General features: G+C 44.9%; 1 protein-coding gene across 3 annotated transcripts in view; it reads left to right on the top strand.

The window, feature by feature from the left end:
- Nucleotides 1–16,385, top strand: part of LOC124615316 (focadhesin) — a 292,146-nt gene that overhangs the window by 205,503 nt on the left and 70,258 nt on the right. For all 3 annotated transcript variants that reach the window (XM_047143114.1, XM_047143113.1, XM_047143115.1), the window contains exons 14-15: nt 454–580; nt 662–813. In XM_047143114.1, the coding sequence (XP_046999070.1) occupies nt 454–580; nt 662–813 (279 nt within the window). The remainder of the gene's footprint in view (nt 1–453; nt 581–661; nt 814–16,385) is intronic.

The raw sequence follows: 16,385 nt of genomic DNA, 5'->3' as shown, positions 1-16,385 counted from the left end.
CTGTAATGACATCATTATTGGTGACAAATTAAACTTTTATATTCCTTCTTTCTTTCTCACAACCTGTGAAAGAAGCAGTGAAATATTTAGTAAAACATGACATAACTTGCGCACCACAGCAGTGATACACCACTTGCCCCACTTGTAGTGACTTGTTTCTCACTCCCATTATTAAAAGTCGACTTTGGGGCATTTTATAACAAGTGCGTAACAGTGCTAAAGTGTGATTCTAAAGCAAAGAGTGACCTGCATTATGTATTAAGGAACTGGTGATTCTGCTAAGAAATGCGTTCAAATAGCAAACATGTCATCACTGATGTAATGTTAATATCATCTGTTAAAAAAAAATTCATGTAATCTAAATTGGTTTGTTCAATCTGTATACAAAAAGATGAATTCGTATTGCCTTGCACTGTAAGTAAAGATTTATTAATCTAAATATTTTTGTTTCAGAAGGATGACATCTCCACCTTATTCAACAACTTTTCAGACTTATGTAGAGGACTCCCTCCTAATGTTCTGAAACCATTTGTTGAAAAGTCGTTGCTTTTAGCTTTGGAGCACTCAAAAATAGATGAAGGTACGTTTCTTGATGTTTTTATTTTCATTGTTATTTTGTTATTATTAATGATTTTGTCATATTTTTTTTCTTATTTTTCAGGTGAAGATAATTCTGAAATGCAGCTGTTTTTTAACAAAATGCTTTCTCAAATCAAAGCAGCTATGCAGAAAGAAAACATTCATGATGCAAATAGAACAATGGTGGCAATTGTTGTGGAAAGTTTGTTGGAAAAGCTTGATGCTGATCACCCAGTGAGTAGCATGAAGCGCTTGTTAGTGTTGTCAGTAGTTCCTGTAATGCATAAACTGAAAGAATTCTGCTTCTTCACTTTTATAAAGGGTTTTTTGTGACCTGGCTTGCTGAGTGTCATGCTCTGGGAAGAAACGGCTCATTCATATCTCTGTAGTGCAAAATATTTATCACCATCAGTATTTGTTATGAAATTTATTGTGTGCAATTCCCCTGAATATCACTGTGTTTCATTCTGGCTTACAAGTTGACTCTGTGATAAATATTAGCAGAATAAGGTCTCATAAAATTTAATCTTGATTTTATGTTATGGAAATTCCTGGGTAGAATAAGGGAAAGGCAACCACTCACCTATACTGGACTGATGTGTGAAGCATAGAAACATATAACAGGAAACAGTGTTCACCTAGTTTTCAAGTTCTTGCTCTTCTTTTTGTAAAAGGCCACACATTCACACATATAATGACACACACACACACACACACACACACACACACACACACACACACACACACACACACACCAGTGGCCTTGATCAGACTGGTTATTGAAAGCAGTTACATTGGTGTAAGGTGGTGGGGAGGCGAAGGGAGGGATGCAAGGAGTGGATGGATAATGGAAAAGAGGCAGGTCTTTCAACAGATGGCTCAGCAGTACAACAATACAACAGGAGCAGAGAGGGTAGAGCATAAAAGAGATGTAGAAAGAGTGAAAGGGGGGGGGGGGGGGAGGTTGTAGGTGGAAGGAAAGGAAGACTGTGATTAAGAGGGAAAAGGATAGGGGAGATAAATGGAGTTGGGTTGATAGGGGGGGGGGGGGGGGGAATAGCAACAGAAAGAGAAGGGAAAAGTAGGGTTGCAATGGGAAACAGGTTAGTGGAGGTTTAGGCCAGGGAGATTGCGAGATTGCAGGATATGCTGGAGAGGCAATTCCCAGATGTGTAGTTAAGAGAAATGTATGCTGGAAGAGAGTATGCAAATGGATCACATAGTGAAGTAGCTGTTGAAGTGATTTGTGTTGTGGTGTGCAGTGTTTTCAGCAACTAGATGGTCCAGTATGCAGGCGGTTTGACAGTGGCCATTTGTGCAAGTTGGTTATTTGTCATGCCCACATAGAGTGCTGCACAGTAAGCCAGAGTGTAGATGTAGATGATTAATGGAAAATCTCATATAAGATGTGAAACAAATACTAACAAAGAGATAGAGGGGCTGGCCAGTACTTACCTCAGCTCAGTACAGCCGATAGATACACATAAAACAGAACTGAAAATTTACATTCCTAGCTTTCGGAACTTTGTTCCTTCATCAGGGAGGAGAGAGGGGAAAAAAGGGAAGAAGGGAAAGTGGATTCAGTTACTCACAACCCAGGTTATGAAGCAACAGGGAAAGGTAAACAGGGAGGGTAGCAAGGATGGAGGCATGGTTGTCAGAGGGAAGCCAAAGATATTCTACTGTAAGTACTGTGCCAGCTTCAAACCAAAGAGGATGCACCCTAATCCTATACCACATTATTTACATTCATTCCGGAAACATGCATTCACCGTAGCCAAACTGCAATCCCACATACTTTTCCTCCAGTCCTGCTTAACCTTTGGAGTTACCCCTAAAGGGCTTACCTTAAAAGTTCCCATCTCCGGGTGCAATTCCTCCTTCCACCAGTCTCTCCTGGACTTCCAGAACCTTCAATCCTTAGCCCTTACCCAACTTGTCCTGAATCTCTACACTACTTCATGTAACCACCACTCCCAACAGCTCCTATCTCTCTTCAAAGTCCTCCACCTCTCAAACCCTTGCTTGGAGAACACACTGAGGAACATCATCCTAGAAGCCAGCTGCAAACTTGAGTTCCATGCCACACACCACCTGAAAAAACTATCCACAGTGCTAGTGCAACACCTAAGAAGTGGGGTCCCTCTCCCTATCCCTCACAAACACCAACCACAACAGAACCTTCAACAAACCCCCCTGATAGCCAACAAACCTAGCCTAGCCACCCTACTCAATCTCCCCATCCCAGCACATACCCCACACAGACCAAATCTCAACTATAACCACAGTCAAATGCCACATATCACCAGTCCCAATTCAGTCCTAAACCTCTCATCCAGATCCCTCTCCCCTCCAGAGACATCTGTTCTATTAAAAGGCTTAACCTTTAGCCGCCCCACACCTAAATTCAACCACACTGCCCTGGTTAAAGATCTCCTCTCATTCACCCGGAACCTCAACTGGAAATATCACTTCACTACCCAAACACAGCCCCCAAGTACTAGACCCAGTGTTGAACCCTGTCTAGAACAGTTCCGACTGCCTTCTCAAAGGGATCCTCCTCCCCTTCCCCAAAACCATCCCTTGCAGACATTTCAGGAATTCCTCACATCCAGTGTTGCCTCCCAGTCCTTCTTGAAGAACATCCCGACAACCCCCAACATCACCCCAGCTGAATCCCGTGCCATTAAGGAGCTGAAAATGGACCGCTCTATTGTCATCCTCCCGGCGGATAAAGGCTCCACAACTGTCGTACTTGACCGTGTGGAGTATGTGGCAGAAGGACTGCGTCAACTCTCTGACACCTCAACCGACAAAGCTGTTACCCAGGATCCCATTCCCTCCATCCAGACTGAGCTGCAAAAAATCCTAAAAATCCAAGGTCCCTCACAAGGCCTCACAACGGCTTCCATAGACTTACTCACTCCACCTGAGCCACGTACCCCTACCTTCTACCTATTACCCAAAATCCACAAAGAGAACCATCCTGGCCGTCCCATTGTAGCAGGCTTCAAATCCCCAACCGAACGTATCTCAGCTCTGGTAGACCAGCACCTACAACCTATCACCCGCAGACTCCCATCCTACATCAAAGACACAAACCACTTCCTAGAACGCCTCAAATCCATTCCCACTCCTCTCCCAACTGAAACCTTTCTTGTCACCGTAGATGCTACATCCCTTTACACAAACATCCCACATACCCATGGTCTCTCTGCCCTTGAGCACTACCTCTCCCAACGCCCACCCGAAGATCTTCCAAAAACCTCGTTCCTTATCACACTTACCAACTTCATCCTCACCCATAATTACTTCACTTTTGAAGGCCAGACCTACAAACAAATCAGGGGAACGGCCACGGGAACCAGGATGGCTCCCTCCTATGCCAACCTCTTCATGGGCCGCATGGAGGAGGCTTTCCTGAAGACCCAACAGCTGCTTCCCCTGGCCTGGTATAGGTTTATAGATGACATCTTTGTGGTCTGGACTCATGGTGAAGAAACACTCCTTAATTTCCTCCATAACCTCAACTCCTTTTCGAATCTGAATTTCACCTGGTCCTTCTCCAAAACCCAAGCCACCTTCCTGGATGTTGACCTTCATCTTGTTGAAGCTCACATCCACACCTCTGTCCATATCAAACCCACAAACAAACAACAGTACCTTCACTTTGATAGCTGCCATCCTTTCCACATCAAACGCTCCCTTCCCTACAGCCTAGGTACTCGTGGCAAACGTATCTGCTCCAGTGACGAATCCCTCAATAACTACACCAATAACCTGACCAGTGCTTTCCTCTCCCGCAACTATCCTGCAGACCTTGTCCACAAACAGATTTCCCGAGCAATACATTCCTCCCCGTCCAACAACAATGTTCCTACCCCCAGACCACACAGAAGCATCCCCCTTGTCACCCAATATTATCCTGGCCTCGAAAACATCAACAAATTACTCCGCCAGGGATATGACTTTCTCAAGTCAACCCCTGAAATGAGATCATCCCTTGACAAAATTCTCCCCACACCACCCAGAGTTGCCTTTCGTCGCCCCCCTAACCTCCATAACATCCTTGTTAAACCCTACAATATTCCCAGACTACCTTCTCTACCCAGCGGTTCTACCTTTTCCCTTCTCTCTTTCGTCCACATCACTCCTATCCCATCTAGATTGTGTACTGCCTTCTCCCACCACTCTTCCTCCTCTCCCCCCTCCCTCACCCCTTGAGCTTTATATTTCTATTTCCACTTCCCCCTTTTCCAACTCTCTCCCTTTCTCTCTTGTTTCCCTGTTTTCCTCTTCGTCACCATCTTCCTCTCTTTCCCCTCACTCTTACTCCCTTCTCCCTCTTTCTACGTCTCTTTTAAGCTCGACCCTCTGTACTCCTTTCTTCTTGTTGTGCAGCTGCTGAGTGATATGTTGAAAGACCTGCCACTTTTCCACTACCCCCCCCCCCCCCTTCTTGCATCCTTCCCTACCTCCTCCCCACCTCCTTCAGCCTAAGCAAATGCTTTCAATTATCAATAATCAGTCTCACCATAATCACAGGAGCATGTGTTTGGTGGTCTGTGTGGTTGTTGTGTGTAAATGTGTGTACTTTTACTACCTGGTGTGAATAGTGTTTCCTGTTGTGTGTTTCTATGCTCCACACATCAAACTGCTACAGGTGAGTGATTGCCTTTCCCTTATTTTAAGTAATGTTCATTTTCTGCCAGATGGAACTGGTTAAGAGCAACTAGCATTGTTGCACAGCTTTGGATTATTTGTCACTTTTAAATTCTCTACAAGGACTGGTAGACATCATTTTTATTTCTAATATCCTTTTAGACTCAACAACCTGCACTGTTTTACCTGTAAAACCAACAGTCAAAGGTTTACTGTATCATTAAGGTCAAATGATAACAATAAAATATATTAACCAGTCAGGTGCAGATCATGTAAGGGGCAATCAAATGAAAACAAGACAGATGAGGAAAAAGTACATAAACTGTTTATTATTTCAAAAGTAATTACCATAACTGTTAACACAGTTATCTCACTGTGAGATGAATCAAGACCTTTTTGGAAAAACTTTTGCAATTGCCTAAAAGAGCAGTGATTGTGCCCAGGCGTGCACCTCTTCATCTGAACTGATTGCAACGGCCTGCTTTCTGACTTTATGGAATATGGTGTCACAGTTAACGCACATGGACACTTTGTAGAAACTGAGGCGTGCCATCAAATCCAAACGCCCACAAATGTTGATGGATGGTATCGTTCTGTTGCAGGATAATGCCACCCACATTTTGCTGACATTGTTTCAAGTATGCTCAAAAGTTTCGCAGAGAAGCCCATACACATTGTCCGTAAAGTCCCAATCTCTCTGCAAGCAATTTCCATACTTTCGGAGCCTTGAAGAAAGACATTCATGGCCATCAGTTTTCTTCAGATGAAGATGTGCAAGCCTGGGTAAAATCATGATTACATAGAGAATTGCAAACGTTTTTCCATAAGGGCATTGACTATCTTGTGACACAGTGGGATAAATGTATTAACAGTTATGGCAATTACTTTTGAAATAATAAACAATTTACCTACTTTCCCATCTGTCTCATTTTCATTTGACTACCCCTTATGGAAGCAAAATGTTGTATCACAAAATCATAAACAATGAGTCAATCACAGAGATAGAGAAAATTCAGAAGGAGAATGCTGAGGAGAAATTGATAAACTTAGACAGTGTAGATAGAGAATTTAACTCTTTCTTAAACACATCCATACAATGCTTGAGTCTTGTTTTCCCCTTTAAAAGAAAAAACAGGATAATTTTGAGCAGGAGCAAGGATAAGACATTAAGCTATCTTGTGCTAGGAAGAGAACACTCTACCAAATTCAGAAGAGAAACTGTAGCCAAGGCTTGAAAATCTATTACCAACACTAATGTAAAAACCTGCAATCTGGTATTAAAAAAGTGAAACTCATGTATTGTGCTCAAATAAAATAAAAAAACTCCCAGAATAATGTGGAATCCATTTGGATCATTGTCAAGCAATTAAAAAAAGAAAACACAAACAACAACAATTGTGACCCAAATAAAATTGAGCCCCAGAAAATAACTCTGGCAAAAATGGCAACACTTTCAAATCAGTGGGTACCAAATGCGGTGATTATTTCCACATAGTGGCTGCAAACGTTCGACCCACTGTTAAACAACAAAATACATATATAGTACATTTGCTTGTGCAATCACTGCATGCACCATCATCAGAAAGTAGCTTTAAAAATGCAACTGGTAAGGAATAACAGAATTTGTAAGGTTACTAAAAATTATAATTCACCTGGCTAGGAAGGTGTTTCTGTGAGACTATTAAAATCTTTCATAGGGGTACTGCTGATTCTGCTTGCAACATGCACAATATTTTGATGAGCAACCCTATTACCATCATCAGGTGCACTGACAAACTGACTATGATGAGTTACATTTCTTCTCCATGCAACTTCAGAGTGCAGTTTCAAAAGCAATCCATGCCCAAATGTGTGAAATAGCCAAGTCAGTGGTGGTGTTTGCACCAATGGCTGCAGAGATGGTATTAGCAGCCCAACTATTTGCAATCCATTTGCCTTGGAAGCAGTCCTGTCATTTTACTGAATACCCCATTTTTCTCCCTAATCATATTAGGTTGCATCTTCTGTTGAGGGATGACAGTGCCATGGCATCTTGTTTCTGCAGTATTGGATTAGCGAGGGATAGGGACTGGGGAAATATGAAAATTGGAAGGTTATTCTGTAGAGGGGGAGGTTGGATCCAGAAAGGGGAATTTCAATTGTAAGGCTTTTGGCTGGTGGAGGCTGGGTATTCCATGGCTTAGGTAGCATTTAAGGAACAAGATGTGGGATTCCTGCTCCATCTGTCTGTTTCAGTTCAGGAAAGTATCTCTATCCGTAGCTGTTCCTTAAATGCTGCCAAAGCCATGGAATCCCTGTCAACAGCATAGTCATAAAAATTCCTGTCCCTAGATGCCATCCTCTTTCATAATGACCTTCAAATTTTCAGATTCCCCAATCCTTATACCTCCTAACCTGATACACCAGAAACAAGTCTCCATGGTGCAGCCATTCCAGAACCACTTTGCCCCCTCCAGAGGAAACTATTAATGTGCAGCACCAACTACTTACAGTATACCTCTCAAATTGAAACCCTCACCTCAAACACCTGGAAGAGCACTCCAGACATTGCCTCCAAAAGTTATCAAAATCCTCTTCCCACCGCAAAACACCACTATCCATCAACAGCTATCTTAATACCAGTGAACACTCTCATCGACTCCTCATAGCGCCCAGACCCTGGCTTACTAATCTTTTGCATCTGTCACGTCCAAAACTCCCTCCCAGCATCCTTCAAAACTTACAACCTAATCAAATCTAAAATACTGTTGTAACCAGAAACCTCAGTCCTTTAGAAGTCCTATCCAAAAGCCCCACCTTCAGCCTCACACCCAAGTTCCATTATGCTGGATTCATCAAAGACCCTCTTTCCTTCTTTTGATCCCTATTGTGGAAACATTTGATTCCTATTAATCTCTCCAGCCAAAGACCATTCCAATGCTGAACTTTGTCTCTGGCAATTCGCACCACTATCCAGCTGTGGCCCTCTCTCTCTTCCACATAACCACTCCCTGGTTACCTGCCAGGAATTCCTCACCATCCTTTGCCAAGTACCTTTCCAAGAATGCAGATATCTCAATGGAAGAAAGAACAGCCATACACAACCTCAAGACAGACTGATTTAATCATCCTTCATCCTCCCTACTGACTAAGACTCCCCCACTGCCATAAAGGATCACAGCAGTTACTTGACTGAAGGCATCTGCCAACTGTCTGGTTCTTTTACATGCTAGCTCTGCCATAGTGATCCCACTCCAGAAGTCCAACATAACCTCCCATCCCTACTCAATTCCTCAGGCCATCATCTCTCAAATCCATCTCCTTCATCACCACAACTACCCCTTACACACTCACCTTCTGCATGCTTTACAGTATTCTCCCCCCCCCCCCCCCTCCTCCTCCCAGAGGGCTCATGATTCTTCTGTGAGATCATGCATGGCACTCATGGGACCCTGAGCTATAGCAGCCCATTCTTCCTTCCCAGGATGCATTTCTGTCCCCCTGCCCCTCCTCTCTTTCCTCGCTCCTTCCCCACTGCCCCTTCCTTCCCCTCTCTCTGTGTTCTTACTTATGTCGACCTGCCTGTTCACCTCATTTCCTGTATTGTTCCCCCTTCCTTGTCTTTTCCATTCTTCCGTTTTGGTATTTTTGGTCTCCCTTTGGGGTTTTACTTCCACTTTGAAATTTTCTCTCCATAATGTGAGCCATTTGGTGCAGAATTCTCTCCCTAGCATCTGTGTACCTGGATTCCTCTCCCCCTTTCCTTTCCCTCTTCCTTCCCTGCTGTAGCCCTCCACCCCGCTAGGTCACCAGCATGTGTAGCCAGTCCACATGGTGGGGCTGTTACGTACCCGTCTGGCTGAGCCCTCTGACAACACAGGGATCACATTTCTGATACCTGAGCTGTTGCTTCCCCATGTACACCTAGAAGTGGTTGCTTGTCATTTTGGAGCATCAGAATGCCCAGCAATGGTGCATGTGCCAGATGGCCTGTGCTGTGGCTTGATGGCACCCATTGGGAGAGCCTCTGTTCAGAGTGGGTGGTATCAGGGTGGATGCTTTGCATATGAAACATATCAAGCTCCAAAAATCTGGTTGTTCTTATATTGCCATCTTCTCAGTTTGGTAACGGATCACTGAATGCTGCTTCTTATGACTCTGTGGCCTTCCTTTCCCTGGCTACACACTGGGAGGAGGGCCAGGATCGCCAGCTTGGGTGTCAACACTTTCTCCACTACCTGGTCTGTATTAGGATCAACAGGGCCACATTCAGTGCCACAAAGCCATTATTTTTGTGTAAAATATTGAAGACAAATTTGGTGAAGTGGAGTTTCTCAGTAAGATGCCATCAGGCTCCCTGTGATCAAAACTTCTTCTGCCACTCAGTTTGCAGCCCTTTGTGCTAGTGATGTGCTTGGCGATGTCCCAGTGTTCATTACACTTCACTAGTCTTTGATTATGGTTCAGGCAGTCATTTTTTGTAGGAACCTCATTCTTCAAACTGATGAAGAACTCCAGGCCAATCTGGAATGACAGAGTGTTCATTTTGTTCAATGTGTGCAGAAAGGTCGTGAGGACAATTGCTCCAACACCAGCACCTTTATTCTGGCTTCTGAGGAGATAACCACTTGGAGAAGATTGAGGTTATGCGTTATTGGTGTGACATGAAGCCATACATCCTGCCACCTATGAGGCACTTTCAGTGCTTGTGTTTTCGGCACATGTCTTCCCAATGTACAGCAGACCCTCAATATGGTGCATGTGGATACCCACACCATGAAGGGAGCCCCTGTGTACTGCTCCCCATGTGTGTTAATTGTTATTACCGCCACTCTCCATTCTCACTTGACTGCCCAGCTTATAAGAAGCAGAAGATGATACAGGATTATAAATCACTCGATTGTTTATCTTACACTGAGGCTTGTCAGAAGCATGACAGGCTTCACCCTGTGTCTGTGAATTCTACTTGTGCCTCTATTATGTCCTTTCCTCCTCCTCCCACTTCATTACCCTAGTCCTGTCCCTCTCTCCTCTCCTCCTCCTCCTCCTCCTCTGTGATTACCATGCCCTCCCCTCTAGGTGCTGATCCCCCTCCCCAGCTGAAGAACTGTCCCCCATCTTGCCAGTGATGGGGCTCACCCCCATAATACCTCCACCTGGTGCCTCTCAGGCCAGTGGCCTGCTACCACAAGTTGGCCGCAGGAACACAGTCTGTGTGCCCCAGGTTGCCTCCTCTCCTTCTGTTCTGGATCTTGCAGAATCCTGCTCTCCCTCCGTGCCCTGCCCTCCTCACCCTATGAAAGAGTCCACTGGGCTTTGCATCATGCTGATTGGCTCCTCTATCCCCAGGTCATGTTTACACCCTCTTTGTCACGTGTGATCTATCCGATAAGATAATCCATGCTGCCAGCATTGCTGTTCCCCTCTTGACAGTCCATGTTCACTATCGGCCAGTTCTATGATGGAGCATGGCCATTGCTTCCACTATACATGATCCAGGTCAAGGCCCCCTGCTGCCTCCGGAGGTGCCATCTTCTCCCCCGCAACCTAAGTCTGACTGCTTATTTGTGGGTGATATCCCATCGTCGTTGGTGAGGAGTGGTGACCCAGTGGTGTAACTGGTTCCAGCTCATTCCCCTTCCATTTGGATACCTGCTCCATGCTTATTCTATGGAACTGTAATGGATACTACCATCACCTCCCAGAGTTGCAATCCCTTATTGCCTTTTACTCGGGAGCTTCTGTCATCCTCCAGGAGACTCATTCTACTGATGCTCACTCACAGACCCTTTGTGGGTTCCATGCTTTCTGTTGGAACTGTGTCAGCTCTTTGATGGCATCTGATGGCATTTGTGCATTAGTCTCTATGAATATTGTTAGTACACAGATCCCACTTTGAACCACATTAGAAGCAATTGCCATCCGGGTCCACCTGAACTCTGCAGTCATGGTTTGCAATCTCTACCTCCCTCCTGACAGACCACCTGTATCTGCTTCCCTAACTGCCCTCTTTCAGCAACTCCTCCATCCTTCCTTCTCCACGGGAATTTTAATTCCCCCCACACTTTGTGGGGGAGTGCTTTCTTATCTAGTTGGGGGCTCCTCATTGACCAATTTCTTGCAGACCATGACTTGTGCATTCTTAATGGTGGTTCCCCTACTCATTTTAGTACCACATATTGCACTTTCTCTGCCATTGATGTTTTTACTCTCTTCCCCTTCCCTCTCTCTCTTCCCCTCTTCTTCCTTCCTTACTTTTCTCACCACACCATGACCTCAGTGAATTGACCACTTCCCTTTCCGTTCCCACCTCCAAATGAAAAGCTTACCCCACTGGGCTTTGCATCGTGCTGATTGGCTCCTCTATTCCCAGGTCATGTTTACACCCTTTTTGTCATCTGTGATCTATCCGATAAGATAATCCATGCTGCCGACATTGCTGTTCCCCTCTTGACAGTCCATGTTCACTATCGGGCCAGTTCTGTGATGGAGCATGGCCATTGCCTCCACTATACATGATTGTTGTTGTTCCTTGCAACATCTTAAGTGGCATCCAACCTCTGCCATTCTTATTACCGTTAAACATCTAAATGCCAAAGCCCAGGCCAGTTCTGTGATGGAGCATGGCCATTGCCTCCACTATACATGATTGTTGTTGTTCCTTGCAACATCTTAAGTGGCATCCAACCTCTGCCAATCTTATTACCATTAAACATCTAAATGCCAAAGCCCTTTACTTAATCAAACAGAGCAAGTGGGTGTGTTGGGAACTCTTGCCTCCTCTCTAAGGTCTTCTGTCCCTTTGTCACGGGTGTGGGCTACATGTCGAACCATCCAAGGTCGTTAGTGGCCATCTTCCATTCCAGGCCCTACCCTTCCAAGTGGCCCTTCTGCAGGTTCATCAGTTTATCGCAGAACACTTTGTGACCTATTTTACGATGGCATTGGTGTCAGGCTCCTACCAAGCCACCTTCCTCCTCCAGAAACAGCGGGCTGAAGCTCCCTGTTTATGTTTTAGCCCTTGTCAGTCAGAGTTCTTCAGTGAACCTTTAAATGAATGGGAGCTTTTTCTGGCCAATCTTTCAAAACGACAGCATCTCCTGCATAGATATTTAAGCAAATTTGGGTCCAACGCATCTTCCCCTCTCAGTGGAGTAACAGTATTGTGATTCCTGTTCTTGAGCTTGGCAAGAATCCGTCATCCCTTGATGGTTACCCAGGCAATCAGCCTGACCACTCTCCCCTGCAAGTTACTAGAACAGATGGTGGCTTGTCAGTTCAATCAGGTCTTTGAATCTTGGGACCATGTATCTCCTTACCAGTGTGGATCAGGAGAGATGGTCTCCAATCGATGATCCGCTTCAATTGGAAACAGCAGTTTGGCAGGCCTTTTCTCACCACTGCCATCTTTATACAGTTTTCTTCAATCTTCGTAAGGCCTATGACATAACTTGGTGCCATCACATCCTCCTTATGCTCCATGAGTGGAGTCCTTGGGACCTTCTCCCAATTTTTACTTGCCAGTCCCTCCTCCACCAGTTGTTCAGAGTCTAGGTTGACACTGTTCTCAACTCTCCACAGACCCAGGAGAATCACATTCCACAGGGCTCTCCATATTAAGTGTCCTCCTTTTTGTCACTACTGTTAATGGACTTATGGCCTCTTCCAGACCATTGGTCACCCCTGTTCTGTATGTGAATGATTTCTGTATTTGGGCTAGCTCCCCTCGCTGGCCTCTGCGGAATGATTGCTCCACCATGCTCCACATGCTTCCATGTTGCCACTCTGACATAGTTTTCAATTCTCTCCCTTTAAGTTGAGGGCAGTGCACATCTGTCATTGTACTACAGTCCCTCCTGATCCAGAGCTCTACCCAGATGCCTAACACCTGACTGTGGCCCCCAGTTCCATTCCTTGGGTCTTCTTTTTGCAACATGCTTACTTGATTGCCCCATCTCCATCATCTGAAGTTTGGGTGTTTTCGTAAATTCAGATCCTTTGCTTCCTTGCCCACACCTCTTAGTATGTAGATTGTTCAACACTTCTCCATCTTTACCAGGCATAAGTTCTGTACTGTTTGTACTATGGTTGTCAAGTTAATGGGTCAGTTGCCGCTACCACTCTTCTTCTCTTTCGATTTGGTGGTCCCAGTTCATGGTTTCCTATGCCATGAATATCTGCTCTTCTCCTGCTCACCTCTCCTATCCTATTATTTTTGAGGCTTTGGGCCATTGCCTGCCCGCTGCCTGTCCTCAGGTAGTTTTACTGCTTGGGCTCCACCTCACTTGTCTGCTGTGACTTCCATCTCCTCTCTGTGCTCTCCTTGTCCTCTTCCCCATGTTCTCTCCCAACCACAATCCCTCCCCCCCCCCCTTTGTTAGTTCCTTGCCCAAGGTTTGGATAGCGCTCATCTGGGGTCTGGATGCCTCCATGGCTCCAGTCATGTTCCATTGTTTGTTCCGAATACCCTTTCAGGAGGCCATTGGTTTTTTTACCGATGGCTCTAAATCTGCCGGTCATGTGGGATATGCCTTCACGTCTTCTCTTGGAACACCATCTCTTACCTGCCACATTCGGTTGGTTACTGCAGAAATGATTGCCATCTATCAGTTCGTCTGTTTCATAAAGTGGTCCTCACTAACACAAGTTTTGTTATATATGGACTCAATGAGTGGTCTTCAAGCTATCACTTCTAGTTTTTCCAGTCATCACTTGGTCTCTGCTATCCATGACTGTCTCACAGATCTTGGTGATATTACTTGTTCGGTTGATTTCCTTTTGGTTCCTGGCCACACAGGTATTCTGGGTAAAGAACTTGGTAATCATCCAGAATGGGGGGGGGGGGGGGGGGGCGGCACCTACACTCCATTCTACAGATTAACATCAAATCCCTTTTTGCTCAATCATGGACAGACCCTTGGGAGGCTACCCCCTGTCTAATAAACTTTGTGCAGTCCAGGAGACTCTCACCATGTGGTGTTCTCCCCTCTGCCTCTACCGTGCTCTGCTGTCTTCGTATTGGCCATACTAAGTTGACCCATAGTTTTTTACTTCACACTGAGCGCTCCTGCCCCCTCCTCCCCCTTTTAGTTGTGACACTCCCCTCACAGTGATCAATATTTTGCTGGACTGTCCCCAACTATTGGCCCCTTCGTGATGAATGTACTCTCCTACGTTTCTTGTCTTGGGTGTTAGTGGACCACCTCACAAGTTATGTCGGTCCTCCATTTTCTTTGTGAAAGTGGTTTGTACTCTCAGCTTTAAGTTCCTGAAATTTCCTCTGGAATCTGTGTCTCTCAGTTAGCATAGGCATCAGTTATTGAGGCCTCCACACTACCCAGGTTCTCCCTGCATTTTCCCTACATTGTATCTGGTCTGTTGTGCAGTTTTGTTTCCTCTTTTCCTGTGTCTTCTTCCCATCATGTTGTCCCCATTGTATCATCATAAGTGTGATGTGGGTGTCGGGATGAGTTGGTGGTGGTGCTGGTGCTCCATTGCATCTAGTGTTTCTGGGGCACCACTGCTCTCCCCGTTTCCACCCAACCTCCTCCTGTTCTTTCTTCTTTCTGTTGTCCTGATGTCCTTTTCCCTCTTTGTTTGCCCATTTCCCTTCCCCTTGATTGGACTGTGCTGTTTGTATTGTTCTTTCCTTGATTTCTGCCATCTGAGATGATGGGACCGATGTCCTCACTGTTTGCCCCCCCACCCTAAATCAACCAAGCATGCAACCAACCAACCATGATTTACAAAAACAACAAACCCCAAACCCAACAATCCTGGATGCACCATTGCAGCCATTTAATGTGCTCCCACTGAAAAGACTTTCTGCTCTTGTCAACCAACAACTCCAATCAATTGCTTATAGCCCAGCATCTCATGTTAAAGATGAGAAGATGTGAACCACTTTCTTCACTGACTCTTGTTCAACCCACACAATTACCACCTGGATTCCTACTCATCACTGTTGGTGCCATCTCTATATAAATCATCACCATCATGCCTTGCTGCTGTCAAATTCTCTCTCTCTCTCTCTCTCTCTCTCTCTCCTAGCATACCTCAGACTCTAAACCCATCACATCGTTCCTTATGCATCTAACTAATTACATCCTCCTCGCACATATGTAAATACTTCTCCTTTGAGGGAAGATGTACATAAATCATCAGCACAGCCATTGGACATCTGTGTGGCACCCTTGTATGTCCATCTAGAGGCAACTTTCTTAGCCTCCTAAAACCCCAAACCTCTGATCTAGGTCAAGTTCATGTGGGCTGTTCAAAAAGTATTGAAACTTTTTTTATTTTTGCAACCAACAGTTGTTTCGGGCAGTGCACACTGTCTCTCTTTGTAGGAATATGTAGTGTGCATGCCTGATTTATTTACATGACTGCAGCATCAACCAGTTACTGGCTAGCCATTGACAAGTGAAAATGTGTAAGTGATAGTCATTTGGATTTTGTGTTATGGGCAAAATGACAGAAAAATTGGAACAATGTTATCACATCAAATTTTGTTTTAAATTTGCCGTTTCTGAAGTTGAAACAGTCTGAAAGAGTCAACATATGTTTGGGGACAAAGTGATGGGTATTATACAGATAAAGGAGTGGTACAACCACTTCAAAGATGGCTACTCATCAGTGAAGAATGAAGAATATTCAGGTAGACCTTAAACACCTGCAAATGAGGTTGTTATTGATCACATAAGAACTCTTGTGATGCAAGATAGACAAATCATTATCAGAAAAGACAGACATCAAAAGGACCTCAGCAAAATTTGTGCCATAGTTGCTAGTAACTGATCAGAAGCAACTGTGTTCAGAGATTGCACAGGACATGGTGGATGCTGTCAACAGTAATCCCCACTTTCTCAACACAGTGATGACTGGTGATGAGACCTGGGTCTATGGATACAATCCAGAAACATAGTTCCAGTCATTGCAGTGGAAGTATCCTTCACCCTTTGGACCCAAAAAGGCGAGGCAGGTCCGCAGCAATGTGAAAGTCATCCTGATCACCTTTCTTGACTCTAGAGGCATGGTCCATTATGAAGACACCCCAGAAGGTACTAATCTTGATAAAGAGTACTGCCACAAGGTTCTGCATCACCTTCATGAAGCAGTGAGATGCATATGGCTGGACTTGTCGGCAGCAAGACCCTTACCACAAT

Source organism: Schistocerca americana, chromosome 5, assembly GCF_021461395.2.
Source record: "Schistocerca americana isolate TAMUIC-IGC-003095 chromosome 5, iqSchAmer2.1, whole genome shotgun sequence".
Classification (NCBI taxonomy): Eukaryota; Metazoa; Arthropoda; class Insecta; order Orthoptera; family Acrididae; genus Schistocerca; species Schistocerca americana.
This window is presented reverse-complemented; position numbering and strand designations above follow the sequence as displayed.